The 20,396-nt window shown below is 39.7% G+C and overlaps 1 protein-coding gene across 1 annotated transcript in view; it reads left to right on the forward strand.

Moving 5' to 3' along the window:
• EHD4 (EH domain containing 4) overlaps positions 1 to 20,396 on the forward strand; it is a 34,171-nt gene that overhangs the window by 7,516 nt on the left and 6,259 nt on the right. Inside the window, exons 2-5 of the mRNA XM_080346092.1 lie at positions 658 to 834; positions 6,069 to 6,166; positions 13,759 to 14,171; positions 18,459 to 18,623. Of these exons, the coding sequence (XP_080202218.1) occupies positions 658 to 834; positions 6,069 to 6,166; positions 13,759 to 14,171; positions 18,459 to 18,623 (853 nt within the window). The remainder of the gene's footprint in view (positions 1 to 657; positions 835 to 6,068; positions 6,167 to 13,758; positions 14,172 to 18,458; positions 18,624 to 20,396) is intronic.

The raw sequence follows: 20,396 nt of genomic DNA on the forward strand, positions 1-20,396 counted from the left end.
AGACTTGATACCTCTTGGAAGTACATTACTGTTAGGCTTTAAGTTCTACAAGTCTGACTTAGTTAACAATTACTTTTTGATATGTGGGTCAAAATAAAAAAATCCTTTCCACACTCCCAAACAGATATAACTGTATTGTCTAGTAACAGTGTTATCTCTGTCTGTGGTAAGATGAGTTAAAGTTATTAAAATCATACTGAGTTCATCAAAGGGTTAGATCTGTCAGCAAACCAACGCTGCTTGTGCTGTTTCATACCGCTCCCTTTTAGTACCAGCAGCACTTGTATAGGCTTGAAAACACACACAAAAGCAGCAATGTCTTGTACTGTAACCCACAGCACTGGGATCATAGGTAGAGGCATTTGCTTGGGTGGTTCAGGTGCTGCGGTTGATGGAACACTTCCACCCTGTTTTTGTAAAGGGATTTACTTTATTGTTTTATCTAGTTGTGAAAAACTGGAATTCAATTGTGGTGGTTGTTTTGGTTTGTTTTTTTATTCCTCTCTACTTAATAGAAATAATGAAATGCAGGAAAAATTGAACTTTATTATTCTAGAGTGTGCCTGTCCTTTGGAATTTTCGAGTGAATTATAGGTATTTGTTTTGCTGTAGTTCCCAGTCATTCATTCAATTTCTTTATGTATTCTCCATCTCTAGATACCTGCTTGAACAAGACTTTCCAGGCATGCGGATTGGTCCAGAGCCCACCACGGATTCTTTTATTGCTGTGATGTACGGAGATTCAGAAGGAAGTGTTCCTGGAAATGCCCTAGTTGTGGATCCTAAGAAGCCATTCCGCAAACTGAGCCGCTTTGGAAATGCTTTCCTGAACAGGTAAGACCTGTTTGCTTGCTGTCTTTTGATTTTTATGTTTGAATTTCTACTTGATACCATCTTCATGCATCAGTGTTTTCTATTAAGTTTTTTTTGCTGTATTTGTTTTGAACAGCATGGAATAAATATTCACATACAAACAGTCGTGGTGGCAGTTCAAGTGAATTAAAAAACAAAAGGCAATACTAGGTAGGGTAGTACTAACATCGAGTTGTGTACAGTTGGTAAAACTTATTAATACTCCTTACCTTTTTATGTATATTTTTTATGTATTCAGTTATCAGGACAGAAAATCATTGTTCCAGTTCGCAGAAAACTGCTGAAATGCTCCACCAGCTAACTTCTTTGTAAGACGTTATGCCAGCTGAAACTCAGGATCAGTTTGGGCATAAATTTTCCTGCTCAGTAAAACTGATAGATTAGTACTCTTGTCTTTCCCTTTTTTGAATGGTAATTTTTCATCTTTTCCCTTTGTCTTGTTCCTTTATGCTGGTCTCAGTTCTTGGTATAACTCTTTAAAGCTGTGAATTACTGGGATTTGCAAAAAGTCTGACAAGAATGGAGAATATTTGAATATGCCTTCTGTATAAAGTACATGTTCAGGCTGTTAAGTGTTTAATTTTAAGTAGCTGGTCTTCAAGCAGTCCCACAGACCAGAATGATAGTGTTAGCTTCTGGATGGCTGCTGGGTATTTGCAAAAAAGGGGAGAGTTCAGGGACTGAATATTGCCATGGGTAACTTAAGTAGCAGGCTAAATATTTCCAGTTAAAAGTTATTAATAACTTTGCTCACATTGTGTGAGTAATCACCTTGTTTTCTTCCTGTATTTGATGATGGCTTGACATAGAGGCCTAGTTTCGCAAGCCAATTAATCTAAATTGGTTCTCTTTTAACAATAAACTTTCCTGTTTGGCCGATAAACACTGGCATATGTGTTAAAAGTTCATCATGTACAGCCTTATCTCTCACTGTGCTTATTCACAGAAGAAAGTTTATAGCTGCTTATAGTTGCCTTGGCTATTGCTTTGCTGAGAGATAAGAACATGTACTGTGTGAAGCTGCGTTCAAGTCCTATTTTTAATAATAATTTTGTCGTCCAAGATCCTTTTCTGTGAGATTGTTGGCTAAGTTTTGTCCTCCAGTTCATTATTCTATTTCTTCCTTTGCTCACCGTTGTGCCGTCTATGAAAAGTTAATTATATTACACTGTAAATAGTATTTTGTAAAATATTGAAATATTGACACAGAACATGCAGCAATACTAAATGTTTGGATGATTGGGTTACATATTTTTTTTGCTAAATTATCTGTCTAGCTAGTTGTGTCAGGTCCTGAATCTTAGGCAATCAAGATTTTTTGCCATCTAAAAAGATGTACATTCCAAGTAACTGACTAAATTATTCCAGTTCTTTTGGTGACTGTGGTATTATTATAGTGCAGTGCTGTAAACGACCTTATCTTAACCAACATTGACATTTGCTCCTTAGTTTTGCAGTGGAGATCTCGGTACTTATATTCCCCTCATACCAGGCTTCTTCTGCCCCTCTGCTCACATTGCTGCTTCTGTTTTTTCAAAACTGTCAACTAATTTCTCTTTCCTACTTTACATAGCTGAAAATGCCTTGGGCTTTATTTCAATATCTTTGAGTAAATTCTCTGTGTCATCTTTATTGGCAATCATACTACATATTTTACTTTGCTCTCTCTCATTTGCCATAGTGGCAGTGACAATGTTTTATACCAAATATTACATTTCTTTACTTCCATTTTAATATTTTTATCTGTACTTCTTTCTTCCCCTCAGCCCCATTTGATTATTTTTTTTTTAATGATTTCATAATCCTACTGTTTTGTTTTGTGGAAAAACTTAAGATATTACTTTTACAAGGCTACAGACACTTAGACTGTGAAGTCAAGTGCCCTTTTCATCTAAATACAATATGAAAGGAAATAGCGACTGAGGTAATGGAGAAACTGAAAACAAGAACACAGTAGCACAATCAAGGCTTGTACTTAGTAATTACCCATATTAATTTATTGGTGTTACCTTGCCTCTTTTTTTTCCATGATCCTTTCTTATTTCTTCCCTATGTCTTACTGCTTGTGATAAATGTCTCTGTAAGGCTGCTGAGTGTCAAATCTTGTCTTATTTCTCCTGTGTACTTTTAAGGAAAGGTGTGTGGGGAAGGAGATGGAGACAGGACCTAGTGTTCCCTTGGATGCTGGTTAAAGTAAGTGAGGAAAGAATATTGCAGGGTGCCTGAAGATCATGGAGGTAAATTGGTGCTGCTGAGAAGAAACACGTGGTCCTGCTCTATTCTAAGGGATATCTGAATGGACACAAAAAGGAGTATACATTCTTACTAGATTCTTTGAGTCATCCAAGGTTAATCTAAAAAAAAATAGTAAAATCAACAGATTATTACAAAATTGATGATTTCATTTTTGCAAACAATGTAACTTTTGCGAGGATAGTTTAATATCACTGGTTTTCTTTAACAATAGTTTTATAATAATTGTAGAATCATAGAATAGTCTGGGTTGAAAGGGACCTTCAAAGGTCATCTAGTCCAACCCCCATACAATGAGCAGCGACATCTTCAACTGCATCAGGTTGCTCAGAGCCCCGTTCAGCTTGGCCTTGAATGTTTCCAGGGATGGGGCATTTACCACCTCTCTGGGCAACCTGGGCCAGTGTTTCACCACCCTCATTGTAAAAACAATTTTCCTCATGTCTAATCTGAATCTCCCTCTTTTAGTTTAAAACCATTACCCCTTGTCCTGTCGTGACAGCCCCTGCTAAAAAGTCTGTCTGCATCTTTCTTACAGGCCCTTTTAAGTACTGAAAGGACGCAATAAAGTCTCCCCAGAGCCTTCTGGCTGAACAAACGCAAGTCTTTCATTAAAAACATGACAGTATTGGGGAGTCTAATGTGTCACAAGCAGTTGCAGTAATCTCATTCACACAATTATTTTTAGAAAGCTTTTTTTGGCGAATGTCTGTTGTCATTAAGGTAGACAGTATGTATTTTTGTTTTTCATGAGGCAGAACTGAAAAATCATACTTCATACAGGCCATGTAAATAGTAGTTCAGAACCAGATTTCAAAGTCGAAAAGAGATACACAATTAGCCTTACAGTTTTAAGTTGTCTGTAATATTAGTTACCAAGATTTTTAACCCTTCTGTAGTCTTTAGTTTATGGATATATTCTAAAAGCTACCGTCATTAATTCTGAGTTGATCCTTCTAGTTCATGTATACTTCTAGTTCCCATATACTTTCCTTTTCACTTTGCCACTAATGACTGCTGCGAAGACTGCAATGTCTTTCAATTTCTGAGGCCTGTAGATCTATATTTTTTGCTCAGCCTTTTCCAGCTGTCCCAGTTTGGGTGGTGCCTAAGTCAAGATACTGCCATATTGTTCAGATGAAATAATGGTGCCTGTTGTCTTGTAAGATAGGCCTAGAAACATCTCAGTGATACTAAGCAGGTGCTGGGCTTTTTAAAGTGAAATAATGATAAAAAAAAATTCAGCCTTTACAATGTTCCAAACCTGTGAAAGCTACTTCATGTTATATATACTAGTGATGTAAATTTTTGTAATGATTGATGTGGTCAAATGTATTTTCATTGTCACTTATTCACATGTGCTATGCATCTACAAAATGTGGGTTTTTTGCTTTAATGTAGTGTTTCATTTAGGTTTTGGAAAGTTCAAAAAATGTTATTTTACTCAATATTACCTCACTGCTCTTTCAAAAGCATCTTCTAAGCTTGTAGAAAATTAGCCTTAATGGAAAAGTTTCATCCAGGATGTGTGATATTTTCTACACCTGATGTTCCACAAAAATAAAAAAAAGGGTAGTGTGGTTTACATGCCCTAGGGTTTTATCAGCTGCCTGCTGTTTCCTTATCCTCTCCTGGGTTTCGGGAAGGGGCATGGCTGATGCTGCTGTTTCTGTCCTACCTAAGAAGGGATGCTTTGTGCCTTTGTTACAGACTCATTATTTACAAGGTCAAGTGAGGTGTAAGCATTTTTTTTTCTTCCTGATTTCTTTTTAATCATCTGGATCATTATCTGTCCAATAGTAGCTTCCAAATTTTAATATATCTTACATTTTGTATCTAGTATTTGACTGCCAGAACTCTTCCTAACTCAGATTTATCTTTGGTCTTAACGTTCTTGTTTGACCTTGGCACAGTTAAAATTTGCTTGTCGGTGGGACCCTATTTCTCAAGATGGTGTGCCTCCTGAAGCGATGGCTTAAGGCAGGGCAACCATCTTACAGCCTGAGCCTGCAATGCAGCCCTGTGCAGGGCTGCCTCCTGGAGAAGGGCCCCTGAGCTCCTCAGCTTCTCAGGAGCAGGGTGGGTTACGCTGAGTGTGTTAGTACAGTCTTCGGCTGCCACCCGATAAGAAGATTAAACTCTTATGCAGATCTCTTAAAGGCAGTTTATGATGAAGGGAAGTTCTTCAGTCATGAACTGTCCCAGAAGCATCAGAGTAGTTTGTATTTAACACATGAAGTATTCTGCACAACTCTCAAAGGCCCCGTGAATTATTTATTTTTCATAATACCACCATTGAATTGGTCTCCCATTGCAGAGGCAGGAGGTTATTGTTTAGTGCCTGCTGTGTGTAATTTGAACTCTTGATTCTGGCAGCGTGAAGGCTTTTGCTCGGTTTGTCTGAGAAATACTGTTGTTTTTCAGTCCTTTGCAAGCCCCACCTAAGGAGGGTGGTGGGTTAGAGACGGGGACTGCTCAAACACGGCTGGAGGAGCTGAGAGGCTGACTTGCCAGTAACTGGAATATAAACATATTGTCATTATGGCTTTCTGCCTGCTTCCCTTTTCTTTTGAATCTCTTTGAATTTGGGCAGAAGTTGGAGTACATGAAGGATTGTTTCTTGTATATACTGATTTTAATCCTAGCAAAATGTTTTTGTTTTGTGCAGTCGTCTTAATCTTGCGTGTATGGCCCATGTTGTCAGCTCTTGCAAAATTTGGAATTTTATCAGCACTTAGACATACAGTTTTATGAGGTTTTCCTGTGTCTTCTTTTTTTGAGAAGCTGTCTGTTTACATTTAATTTTCTTAAACATGTATGGTTGCCAAACATAAGACACCTTGAGTCTTTCTAAAAGCAGATAAATAAAGGGGAGCTGTCAAGGGACAGTCTACAAATGAGCTAGAGCTATTGTTAACATTTTTTTCTCTCCTTTCCTGCAGGTTCATGTGTTCTCAGTTACCTAACCAGGTACTGAAAAGCATCAGTATCATCGACAGCCCTGGCATTCTCTCTGGCGAGAAGCAGCGCATCAGCAGAGGTGAGTTGCAGGACTTGAAAATAACCAAGCTCGCCAACTACTTTTGCTGGACTGGACAGGTCATCATCCTGATGTGCTGGGGACCTGTTTCAGTGCTTTTGAGTGGCAGTGAGTCCCAAACTCTCCTATTACAAGGCCTGTTAAACTCATGCTTTAAGTCTGGAAGTACTGTTTGGAATTTTTTCTCTTTAAAACTAGTGGAGTTGGGATTTCTATCATCCTGCTGCTATGGCTGCAAATGACTATGGTTGCACGGTCTAAGTAGTGCTTTGACACTCCTGAGAAAAAGCCTTATTTCTTGATTTTAATTGCTTTCCACAAAGTAATAATGAATAGACTCTTATTCTATTGAAGTTCGTGAGTGAAGAAATGTTTCATAATAGCTATGGCTCTTCAAGCTGGTTGTGTTTAAAAACTGAGTGGTTTGGGCTGTAAGTAAAGTATTTAGCTGCTAGTTTTGCTTCTTAAGGTTGCTCAGTCATGCCATAATATAATTTTCAGTCGAAAGACTTAAGGTAGCAGGAGGAGGAAGGAATTAGATTTTTTTTTTTTCAATAAAATGAAAATTCTGTGAAGAACTGAACCCTGTTTTTAAAATGTTAAAGAGATTAGCCTGTCTTCGAGTAAATATTAAAACAAACCAGCATGATGTAAATAACTTTCTTTCTTGTTTTCTTCAGCTGCATTTAAGTGCCTGTCAGAGGTTTCTGTGGAGTTGCAAAAGGTAGCGATCCACTGTGTGGCTTATGCTGCCCTCTGTTTTCAGACCTTTGCTTAAGAATGGAAACTTGTGTGTTTTACGACTGTGGGAGGGGGAAATAATTAGTTCTTTAACATGTCACACCTGGGATTTTCTGTGGAAATCCTGGAATGAGCACTACGTGTGTCAGCTATGCAACCATAGTCTTGCCTTGGCAGAATAAGAGAGTAATTTAAGTCTAATCTAAACTATGTTTGTTTAGTCAGCTGTTATACTAGATGTTTCTGGATTCTTTGTTCAGTGTCTGAATGTGATTTTTGTCCTCTTTATTGCTCATATAGTCATGTAAAGCACTCATTGTGGCGAGAGCTGTTTTCCTTGATGTGATACATCGGTGAACTAGCAGAGAAGAACAGCAATGAGTGCTCTATATCTGTGCAAGCAAAGGCTTGAATGTTGCCAAATCAGAGGAGTAAAACAAATATTGCAAGTCAGCACTTTTACTTCTAGGCAGGGATGACCAAGTATATAACTCATCATCTTTAACCTTCTCATAAGATGTCCACAAAATATTTAAGTCTCAGTTTACACAGGGAGTCTGATAAAATCAAAGATAGTCTTACATTTCCTGCTCCTGCTTCTCCATTTTGAATTCCAGCTCCCTGTTCTCTCCACCAAGAAAAATCAGGCTCATCTTTCTCCCTCTCTGCTTCCTAAATCAAGGGAAAATGATGCTTGGCAGTATTCAAGTATCTGCTACCACTTCTATAACAGTATGGAAGTCCACGTGAAATAAGCAGAAAACCTTGAGCATCATATTAATATGCCACCGAAAAAGTGAGCAATTGTGTGACACAATTCAACACCATTAGGGGTTGCTGTGGAAGTCCCAAACTTCATGTGTGGGACAATTGTTTCAATCCAGTTTGTTTCACTGGTAGTCCTGTGTTGCATAAAGGACCATGTTTCTTCACTGTCATCTAGAATTGCTCTTGTAGTTTAACAAAACATACAGCCGTCGTTCCTTTATTGCTTAGAATTCTTGATGGTATGTGCCTTATCAATTGTTTCTGTGGCCTACCTGGCCTGCCCTTTGCTATGGTAGACTTTCACCTAAGTTGACAGTACCCAGTCGTAACCTCAAGCTCTTATCTGTTTCACAGGCTTTAACGTCACTAGTTTGCATTTCATTTTTTTGTCAGTGTGTTAAGGATTGTCTTGATTATGTAACTTGGCATAGTTTTTATTACAAATGTGGTTCTCCTATATGCCATTTAGCTTTAACCAGTGGGGCTGTACCATAAAAAGGTTTGGAAGTCAGCTTTGGAGCACAGTTCTCTCTGTACCCCAGGTTTACAGGACAACTGCTGCCAAGGTTTATGGTTTCACATACTGAGGCATCAGCATACATGAAGTACACACAAGTCACTGTATCGACCTATTGCATACTCTTATGTTAGGCAATGCTGTACTCACCCATGTCTGAAGTATTGCATAGTGGGGTATATTTACTATATATGACTTTTGGGCTGCTTAGGCAGTTTCCATACAGGTGGTTTTGTTGAGTACAAACTTGACTTGTCCTGTGGTGCTGCACACAGCAAGGCCTGTCTGATCAGCTTCCTGAAGGAGTCAGATTGACTTCAACATATTGATGCTACAAGTCTAAATTAGCACATTGTGAAGTTTTAGTTGCTTAGATTCCTTTTTAAATCACTATGTGCAAATGTAAGCAGGATTCTACAAGATGGATTTTTCTGTTCTCGCTAGATGTGTCTCTGTCAGAGCAGATTCTGTTTGTACACCTTCAGACCAACAAAGGGTTTTTTTCCTTCCATACCTATGTTGTTACCCCTTAAACTTACTGACTGCTTCTCACTCAGATAAGGTTGCAGCTGGCATGCTTCACTATGGGAACTGCCATTTCCTTTCACTGTGAAGGTGATTACAGACTTAAACACAGGGATGCTTTTCTGTGCTTGCCAGGAAAGCTCTAAATGTACAAGTATTTATTCAAAATTTATTTTCACAATTTTGTTTTTCAAACTTTTATAATTCAAATTTTTTAAACTTTTTGTTTCTTTCTATTTCTCTCTTAAACTTTTGTTTTTCTTATTAATTTTGATGCTATTTTCTAAAGAATATGTACAACGTGAAATTTTTCATAATTCAGTAGTGGAATATGACATGATAACACCTGATAAGTATTCTGAAATGCTTTTTATTCTGCACATTATTGGTGTCTGTTCATATCTGAGTTTTTGAATTACCTTTTCAGAAGTTTAGTTTTTTTCCAACATTGCTGAGCAGCAACTTTTCTTATTGATGTTTCAATTTGTTTGGAAGAATAGCATTATGGGACCCCAGTGTAAAACCTTCACTCTTTTCTGGTGATTTTTTCCCATCTTCCTGTCAGCAATTACTTAACTGTTTATCTATGAATGTGTTTTACACCTGCATAATGATGACATTTGGCAGGTATCGCTAGGAGTAAGCTGAAGCCTTCTGAGACTGTCAAAGCAATCAAATGTTAACTTTCATTGTAAAAATACAGGAAGACAGTAAAGAGACCATGTAAAAATACAGGATATGCACCACTTCCCAGCATGTTTTATTTATAACTCTGGAAAACATCCAGGCCATGGATGGAGGAGCTGGTTGCTTTCTGAAGGATCAAAAATATACACAGAGTACAACATTGAAAGCTGTCTGTCTTGACACACCTTTCCCGCTCCTGTTGTCAGCAGGAGGATGTTTCAGAAGCTTCCTGTGTGTCAGTTCAGGGGTTGTGTTAGTGGCTGGAGGAGAATGTGCCGACCTGTGCCAGCATTGTCCCCAGTCAGACAATTCCCATCCCCGTGCCGCTTCTGCAGCATCACCGGTGACGTTCGCAAAGCCCATGTCAGACAGAAATGTGCGTATGATCTGCGAGATTTGGAAGGAACAGTGAGCATTAAGGAGAGGAGGAAGGAGAAGCAATATCTGTCAGGGTGTGGGGAAGAGCTGCCTTTAGATAAAAGAGAGAGGGGAGTTTGGTTTGTTATTGAGTGGCTTGATGGCAAAGATTTCAAAAAGCATGGGGAAAGAGCTCAGGAAAAATGAGGATATTGGTTACCTTGCATATTTAGAACTGGAGTTATTTAAATTCAAGTAATTTTCTCAGTTCAATGTCTTGTGCAAAATGTAGTCATGGATTAAGTAAGGTGATGTATATAGTTGCAGCATTGTGTCAGCCTTTCCCTTGCAGTGAGATACTGTACAGGCTCTTTAGGATTAATCCACCAACAGGAGTGCAGTAAGAGTGTTATCCAGGAGTGCTGAGTTGACAGGCTGTCATTAACGTAACTGGAAATTTCCAGCCTGGACAGCAAACAGTGGGACTCCATGTGGGACTGAGCTCTCTTTGAAAGACTCAGTTTAGATGCTCACCTGTGTCAAAGCATCAGAACAGCAGATTGGGGAGGGGGGGAAGGCTGCTTGTGTCCTTGTCCAAATTGTGTGTTGTAGCCTTGTTTGTGTGCTACTTGGACAGCACTGGAAGGTGCGATCTCTCCAGCACTCTACCTACCCCTGATTCATCATCCCTGTTAAGTGGATGTTGTTCTCTGAGCTTGAAGGCTCCTCATTGCAGCATCCATCTGAGGCACCTCTCTTCTGCAGTGCTATTAGCGCCAGCCCCAGGGGTGGAAGAACTAGACACTGCCTGTCTGCGCTCACAGAGGATGAGTGGAGCCCATCAAGCCTCCTTAATTGTTTTATGAATTGCAAAAGCTTTGCAAGGTGGTTTTAGGGCAAATTGGAAATTATTTACCTTGTACACACAAGAGAAAGCCTCCGGTTTATTTAAATTTTTATTACTAACTGGTACGGAAAATTGACCCGTACTCATTGCACGATTGCGCAGCTGTATCTTTGAATATGGCTGGTGGCTGTTGTGCATGGGGATGGCACGTTGCCATGTAACAATGACACATGAGGGCTCATGATCACTCCTCTCATCAGTGTTTCCAGGGCTGGTGACCACATGCAGTCTCTCTCCAGCTTTTTATAATCTCTTCTACGTTGTGGCATTTTTTTTCTACTGTGGTCACAGCCAATTCCTGATGCCCAACAGTTACACCTCTGTCAGAAGCACCAGCTTGTTCCCTTCCTGCAGCTTGGAACGAGCTCAAGAGCTCTGCAGTGCTGCTGGTGGATTGCTGCTTCCCTCTGCCTCTGGGCTGGGTACAAGGGCGACTGGTGACTTGTGACTTTCTAATATGCATTTGCAAGCAGATGCTGTACCTGGTGAGACATGAATCCTAGGGCTGGATGTAATTGCTGACATCAATAATTGGAACAAACCTTTGGAGAAATAGCAACTGCAGAGCAGCAAGATCGTTGCTTTGACTGATGGGATAGATCTGCATTTTGTTCTCTGTAGGGACAGGGTGGAGAAATCATGAAATCAACCATGTGAAACTCTTGGCTGAAATATTTAACCATATATCACTTCTCTCTAGTTCAGATATATCTATTATCTCTCTATATATATCTATATATATTATATCTAGTTCAGATATATATAATGTATAACAACTGAATCTGTATGTAGAATACGTTCACTTCTAATGACAAATTTTAGTTAAAATGAACGCGTTTTTTCATATTTTTTAAATTAGGTCTTTTGCCTACCAATTTACAACAAGTGGGCTTTTCTTCCTCAAAGCAAATGCTTTATTAATGTTTAATTCATATTTAATATAAAATTTTTGCTAGCTAACATATACTTTATGACTGTACAATTCTTTTCATAGTTCAAAATCCATCAAATGTGTGCTGACAATTTATGTATTTATTTAACCAGCCTTGTAAGTCACTTTCTCACATACCCATTTGTGGAAAACTTAATAGAATTTGACTTGCTTCATTTTGCAGTTTTCTGTATTTAATTTCAAGATTTCCTTCTACGCGAGTGATAACAGACCAGGTTATTGCGTCGCTTAGATCTTTGCACTGTTGCAAGTGTGTTATAATGTGCAACTTACAAGATCTTGCTTCTCCATTTCTTTCCTGCTAAATTTTTATAAAGATAAATTATTCATATTTGTTTTGATAAGATTCTTAGTGTAAAGTGAGAAGAGTTCTCTTCGAGTTGTGTTTTGTGCAGCTCTCCTCCTTGCCTCCACCTTCTATCTCATGCTTAGCTCTTCAGGAGCTGGTTACAAGAATGAACCTATGAAGGCACCAGGGCAGCACTATCTGGAAAGGGGCTGGATTCTGCATTCCTTACAAAGTAGTCCGTTTAATGGGAAAGGCTTTTTGTTTATAGCCAGTTAATGAGTCAGACCTGTATCCTTTTGGTTGTTAATAATACCTTCTTAGCATAGCCCTCTGTGTTTGATGTGTCAGTGCTGCATTTTTGTGCATTTTTATCATCTCTTTTTGGGAAGGTGGGGGGCAGGTAACTGGGGACATTTTCTTACTATTAACTAGACTTTCTGGCAGGTTCTACTGAAAAGTAAAACAAAGAAAAAAAGCTGTTTTGCCTTTGGGTTCCCTGTTAAAGACCCAATGACTTGAAATATAGCAAATAATGACTTGACTGAACCAATATTCTTTTAAGGAATGCTGAGAACCTACACTGTCCCTGTACCCTTTTAATTTATGCTGTTTAAAAGATGCTAGGGAGGATGAGGAGTGATGAAGAGTGTTTTGTCTGTATCCGGACAAGGTGTATGAAGAGTTTGTGTAACTGCTTCAGGTATGAGTAGTCTAAGTGGCTTTCTTTGCTGGGGGATTGGAGGTTTTAAAGGCTTATCTTACACAGCTGAGAAATGACGGAAGACAACCTGGAGGGCTCACTGATGGTAACTGAGCTTTCCTTGTTGTTGGCATTTAAATATAGGCTGCTTGAGGCAAAACTGAAGATTCTGATTGGATTACTTTACACCAGTCCTTGCATTTTGACTGTGCCGTCTTTTAGCTATGATTTGTTTCTGAGAGGAAGAGGAGAGGTGGCGTGTTGGCTCCCAGCTCACACCTTGCTGTTCCTTACTCAAACAAGATGAGTCACATCCATGCAAAGCCCAGTGCCACATCACTAGTGGTGACTCTGCAGATGAAATGTGTCACTTCTGAATAAATGTGTCGCTCCTGAATACTGTTTGTTGTGTGGATTAGGCTACCAGCTGCGTTTATAAAAGCGTTCAGACAGGTGCTACAAATAGGCTTTCCTTTAGAACATCAAAGAGTTTATTTCAGATGATCAGAAAGGTCACTGCTCGTTGTATTCTGTAATCTGTCACATCCCCAAAGCCATCAGTAGTGCAGGCACATGACTTGTAAATTGGATCTCTTGAATTTGCTGTGGTAGGAGTAACAGCAAGTGTTGCAATGCAAGGAGAGATTAAGGTCAGAAATGTTTTTAAAATCCAAGTATTTTTGATTGCTAACCTATGCTGGAGTGCTGCACATGCGCTGTTTTCCCTGTCAGTACTGACAGGCAGTGCTGCCACAGTGGCCACTGTTAATGCTGATGAAGAGAGCTTATGATAAGAGCCTCACAGCGCTGCTGAGCTTGGGTGTCCTGCTGGAGCCAGAACTGGGCAAACATGGGTGTGAGACACTAACTTGCAGCAACACAAAAAAAAGCAAGATAGCGGATGGCAAGGTTGAAGGAAAAGCAGTGATAAAAACCAAAAGCAGTAATAGAGAGACCAGTGTAAGGAAGTGTAGGATACAGTTGTCCTGACCTCGTTGTCCACAGACACTCTCCTCCAGGTGGTCCATCTACTCTTTTTCCCCCAGGTAGATGCCATAATCCCCTTGTTCTCCGTCCCCAGCCCTACCTTCTCTGAGACTCACTTTTCTGAATGGTAGGACTGTAATAGTGTATTTATTCTTCCTTCAGGCTACGACTTCTGCCAAGTCCTGCAGTGGTTTGCCGAGAGGGTCGACCGCATCATCCTCCTTTTTGATGCTCATAAGCTGGATATATCGGATGAGTTTTCAGAAGCTATTAAGTCATTCCGGGGCCAGGATGACAAGATTCGAGTGGTGCTTAATAAGGCTGACCAAGTGGACACACAGCAGCTGATGAGGGTCTATGGTGCGCTCATGTGGTCCCTGGGAAAGGTGATCAACACTCCAGAAGTGCTGCGGGTCTACATAGGCTCCTTCTGGGCCCATCCTCTCCGAAACACAGAGAATCGAAGACTCTTTGAAGCTGAGGCACAGGATCTTTTCAAGGATATCCAGAGTCTCCCGCAGAAGGCCGCTGTGCGGAAACTCAATGATCTCATTAAGAGGGCAAGACTTGCAAAGGTAAGAAAAAAAAGCTAAATTAATGGAATGAGCAATCTCTTCTGCTTCTTTCAATGTGTCCTTTCTTACCCTTCCCAATCTTTATCTATAAACCTTGTTTTACAGCAAATGGATTTAATTGTCAGTTTTTCAAGGAAGAGGTAGCCATTCAGGGTATAGAAGCAAGTATGAAGAAATCAAGACTTGTACTGGGATGCCTCCCTGACTTTAGAGAAGGGTTTTGATGCTTTTTAGGCCATTAAAGCTATTGTTTGCCTGGTAGGGCAGTGTTTTGTTATTGTTGTTGTTTTTTTCACTATGCAACAAGGTAATCTTAACATTACTTTTTGGAGATAAACCACCTTTTTTTTTTTTAAGTAGCTGGTACATATAGAACACTTTTTTTTTTAAGAAAAAAAAGGAAGGGGTTACAAAAAACCACAACCAAAATGTCGCGGTTGAGACGGACAAGCGACATGGACCAGATTCTTTCAAGATGAAAGTAATAGATGCCATTTATTGCTACAAGTGCATTTTTATACAATTCTACCAGTTCATGTGTCTTTTCACTATTGGTTACAAGTTACAGCACTAACATCTCATTGGTTAATTTTTCTATCATCCATGTTATTCTTCTATCCCCTTCTCTCTCACGGGTACATCTCTCCTCTCTCCGGATACTCCTTTACTCCCATCCTCCTCAAGGGTAAATCTTAATATCTCAAGGCTGATCTCTACTCTCATATTTTCTGTCAAGGATTCCACAGACCCGCTGCAGTTTCCCACACCAAAACTATTCACATGCAGCTTTACATGTGTTGTTTTACATATTAATGCCTTAATGCATACTCTCAATCAGCTGCTGTGCAACAACACTTCGATTAAATGGATTTATGTTATACCCTGTAATACAAGACTGTTCAAAAGCCTCACTCATGGTGAAACACAGATACTTATCCATTGGAGAGGTGCTTGTGCATGAGGTTGAAACTCTGGAGCCTCTCAGATTGTATCTTCCTCATTCCCAATCAGAGACACTTGGGTGATATGGATCGTGTGCTGTCATATCCAGAAAAACCCATCCAGGAACATGAGTTGCGTGTCCCACTGTAGGTACCCCTGTCACCATTCCCCTCTGGAGGGGTACGTGCATTGTGTGCAACTTGCTGTCACTAGCTAGTGTGTGTGGGCAGGCTGGGTGTGACAACACCATGACTGTCTGTAGGCTGTTTAAAACCTGATTGATTTTTTTGTTAGATCTCTAGTTCTTTGATAAATGTGTGGATATTACTTTAAAGCTTTGTGAATCATCACCAAGTTTTAATTACCTATGTGTAAAACCTTCTGGTTATATTTTACACTAATCTTCAGACTGCCTGTTTAATGCTAGATTATCTCTCCTTTCTTCTCACAGCCTTACTAGAATAAGCTTTGGTTGCCATCTGAAACACTTTTTGCTTGTTTCTCTGATTCTACAGGGAGTTTATTTTATTGTAGTACTGCAGCTGCTATTAGAATAATAGTTAAAAGCACTGTCAAGCTTCTTGTTGTTTTGAAAAGACCAAGAACAAAATGAAAACCAGTGATTGAAGAATTAGAATTTGTGATTTGGAAAATTGGAAACTTGGGGAGAAGGCTGGTGGTCCCAGACACATATTTAGATTTTAAACAGAATGTGAGCTCTGTTAGTGCAGTTGTCTTGGAACACATTTTCCTGGACTTCTAAGCAAAAATAAAGTGGTCTTGCAGTTACATCGATGTAAAGACAGTTGTATGGGGATATATACCACTTCCTACGCGGGCTTAATTAACTCTCTGAATATAATAATACAATTAAAGAATTTTTTGTGGCCTGAGCTTTAGTATACCCCATAGCAGGTGTTTTTTTGAAAATTCAGTTTAAAATCATGTTCCTGATGATATTGTTTTAAAAATTGCTATAACCTCAATCTGTTTTGTGAACGTCGTTGGCAGCTATTTGTTTTCTGTTCTTACAGTCATTTTGGAAGTGGAGAAGTATTGGATTATGTTTAGGTGTTTCTGTGTAATGTAGAATAAAAATTGATGAAGGTAAATACAGTATTCATAAGGCATGCTAACTAGACAGCTATGGAAAGGGAATAAACTGTTTATCTGCAGGAAAGCGGCAATGTAATCTTTCCAGTGTTGTCTCTGTCTTCCAGACTGCATTTACTGACGCTCCAAAATTGCTTTTTACAGCATTCCATGGTAATTTTGTCCTATTTCTTAGCCACTTTATTCTTAATCTCTTCTAAAACATGTACAGTAACCAAAAGTAAACTGTTAGCTTGCTGTCAAATTTGGGCATTAGGCTTTTTCTTTTTTTAAGCCCTGTGACTCGCTATCCCAGTTTGAAGATGGGAACTCTTCTTATCTGTAAGAAACACATGTGCATAGTGGAAGACCTTAGACCACTTAGCATACGTATGTGAAACTGTTAGTGCTTGTGAATTGTAAACATACATTTCTGGTTTTTCTAGAAGTATTATTTTTAACCATATGATCCATACAATTACTTACAGTTATTTAAATCTGTCTTAGAAACATCCTTGTCAAATCAATTCTGTTATTCTGGAGAAATATTCTTATCTACGTTATTAGAAAATTTCATGGGTTAATGCAGAAACCCTGCTTATTTGTGCTGGTTGGTTGGTTGTGTTTTTTTCGCACACTGTAGAAATGTAAATATATCTGCAATTAAAATGCATCCTATCTTTTTAGATATGAGGAAGGGGTGTTGTGTTGGCATCATGATCTTAAGATGTGCAAATAAAAACTGGTTACATTATTTTTCTTTAAAAACATTTTTATTTTTCCCATTTCCAGTAAACCTCCTAAATAAGTAAGGAAAGGAACAGGAGGGCACTTGCCCTGTACAGATTGTGTAAGGTTTGTACAGAATACTATAAGGCACATTCTGTCATGTTTTGCTAGGTAATATTTACACTACATCTACGTAATCACTTTTTATTACAGATGCTTTTTTTTTGTGGTACGTTGGGTTTCTTGTTTTGTTTTTTTTAATTTTCTCCAGCCTTCAAAATTTCAACTTTTTTACTGCTCAACGGTTTGATAGACATTCTTATTTTTTTAATGTTTTTTTTTTCCTGTGTGCATGAAAATTGTCTGTAACTTCTGTTTTGGGAACAGCTACATGTTTTTTTTAATGAAGAAGGACCTAATTTCTGTAAAGATTTATCCTGTTGTGGAGGTCATTTGACTTCAGTGGCCACAGCTTAGGAAAGCAGTTTGATTGCTTCAGGTTGTGACAGATGTGCAAGAAGGCTGCCCTTGCACTTCCCTCTTGTGTGCAGCACGAGTATGTTTGTCCACACAATGAAATGGACAAGTGAACTCACCTCAGCTAAAAAGTGCAGCCCACCGTTTCTGTCCTGGACTAGATTCCCCGTTCCCCCTTGTGGCAATGCAGATCTGTTTGGTGGTGAAAACTGGTGGGAGGGTGGTCAGGGGAAGAGATGAATGGCTCAGCACCGGTAAAGGTGGAAGGAGGGTACGTGGGAGGGAGGAATGTTTTGATGTCAGTGCTGCTTTATCTTGATCACAACAGATGGGAAACCTAAACAGCTCTGCAAGTATCAGTGTGTCATCCTAAATTAATGTATTTCCTTGTATGCTGGGAAGGCTCTACTTTCTTCCCCATAAGGCTTCTCAAGGCAGCCGGGACTTGCTGTTACAATATACTGGCCGCTCTGTCATCCTCTGGTGGCTGCATAAATATGGACAATAGGTACTTACTTTTCTGGAGGTAAATAGATACTAATACAGTGTCAGTTCAATTAGGTAGCCCTGCCACTTAGCATACTTGGATTACTTGAGGCATTATCCCATTGCTTTCCACAATAATTGGTGAGGCAAATGGAATTACAAATCTCTGCCTCTGAGACAGATGGACCAGTATGGCTGGCAGTCTGTGTATGATCCATGTATCTGGTGTCAGGATGTGGTTTTGGAACCTTAGTTTTGCTCTCACTGTTGGTACTGATAAAGTGCTGTACCATGCCTATTCTTAAACTGCAAGTATGCCTCTGCATTTTCTTTTAAATGTGTTTACTTTCTTTCTGCCCCACAAAGGAATGCTGAAAGCAGCAGTATTTGATAACTCTTCATGTAAACATGAAGTTCCAGAAACAATCGTTGATAATATCTTATCCTTGAGCTAACTACGGGAAACAATTTTTTTCTGTTTCTTTTTATGACGGGGGTGAAGAATATTAGTGTTCACTGTAGATAAACAGTAGTATTGATTTCAGTTTTGCTTCTTCTTAGGTTCATGCTTATATCATCAGCTATCTGAAAAAAGAAATGCCCTCTGTATTTGGAAAAGAGAACAAGAAGAAGGAACTGATCAGCAGATTACCTGAGATCTACATCCAGCTGCAAAGGGAATACCATATCTCAGCAGGGGACTTCCCTGAAGTCAAGAAAATGCAGGTAAGATGATAATTACAGTTCCACTGAAAAAAATACTATCTTTCCAACAGAATTGCCAAATGTCAAAAGGTAGGACAGAATATCTCAGTATTCTAGTTTAGGGCCTTAAGCAACAGAGCGGCTGAAGTGACAATCAAACGTGTGTGTTATGGGGTTAGCATGACTGGGAAGCAGTGCAGAAAACAAAAAAATATGATAACTTGCCCACCATGCATCCAATGATGCAGGACTATAGAGACAGCTCAATGTCTGGATGGATACCAGCGACAAGTGTCCTCAGGGTCCTTAGTGGAACCAGTACTATTTAATAGCTTCGTCAATGACAAAGTGCACCCTCAGCAACTTTGTGGATGACACCAAGCTGAGTAGTGCAGTTGACACACCTGAGGGATGGGATGCCACCCAGAGAGACCTTGACAAGCTTGAGAAGTGAGCCCATGCAAACATCCTGAGGTTCAACAAGGCCAAGTGCAAAGTTCTGCACCAGGGCAACTCCCAGTATCAGCACAGGCTGGGGGATGAAGGGATTGAGGGCAGCCCTGTGGAGAAGGACCTGGGGGTGCTGGTGGATGAAAGACTGGACATGAGCCAGCAATGCGCACTTGCAGCCCAGAAGGCCGGTTGTATCTTGGGCTGCATCAAAAGGAATGTGGCCAGCAGGTGGAGGGCGGTGATTCTGCCCCTCTGCTCTGCTCTGGTGAGACCCCACCTGGAGTCCTGTGTCCAGCTCTGGAGCCCTCAGCACAGGAAAGACATGGACCTGTTGGAGAGGGGCCAGAGGAGGCCACAGAAACGATCAGAGGGCTGGAACAGCTCTGCTGTGAGGACAGGCTGAGAGGTTGTTCAATCTGGAAAAGAGAAGGTTCTGTGGAGACCTTGTGATCTTCCAGTTCTTAAAAAGGGCCTGTAAGAAAGATGGAGACAGACTTTTTAGCAGGGGCCGTTAATGACAGGACAAGGAGTAATTGTTTTAAACTAAAAAAGAGGAGATACAGGCTACATGTGAGGAAGAATTTTTTACAGTGAGGGTGGTAAAACACTGGTACGGGTTGCCCAGAGAGGTGGTAGATGCCCCACCCCTGGAGACATTCAAGGCCAGGCTGGATGAGGCTCTGAGCAACCTGATCTAGTTGAAGATGTCCCTGCTCACTGCAGGGGGGTTGGACTAGATGACCTTTGAAGGTCCCTTCCAACCCAAACTACTCTATGAAATTGTCATAAGGAATGGGAACTTCTGTCCTCTTAGTCAATATTTGGTCCCTTGTGGCAAATAGTGCTAAAGGGTTTGTGCAAATAAAATGGCAGTGGACCCTTATTGGTTAAGCTGGTTCTTGGTTTGTGTCCTAAATGTGGGGTTTTATATCACTTTTGTAATGCTATCAGATACTTGCATAGATGAGGATATCCTTAGTCACGTTCATTTTTACACTACTCTCTTCTTGGTTCTTACTGATGCTGTTTGCCAGCGTGTAACAAAGGCGATGTATTACCTGAAAAAGCCAACTTCAAACCTGTTTCTTCTGAAAATGGTGCCTTTCATTTTTTACCTGTCCTTTTGAGCTTGTATTCGGTGAAGAGATAGAAGCTCTCAATTTGTACTCTGTTTTTTAAATACCTTTTCTCTCTTGTTCCTTTTCTGAATTTTATGCTGTCATACTACTGACTTTCAGTCACTTTCTCACCTGTTTTTTTGTCCTCTGATTTGAGGTAAATTGTTTAGAAACAAACAGTATTCTAGGGAATAACAGCTAATGTTGTGTTAGCAGTGCTTTT

Source organism: Nesoenas mayeri (genome assembly GCF_963082525.1).
Source record: "Nesoenas mayeri genome assembly, chromosome: 5".
Classification (NCBI taxonomy): domain Eukaryota; kingdom Metazoa; phylum Chordata; class Aves; order Columbiformes; family Columbidae; genus Nesoenas; species Nesoenas mayeri.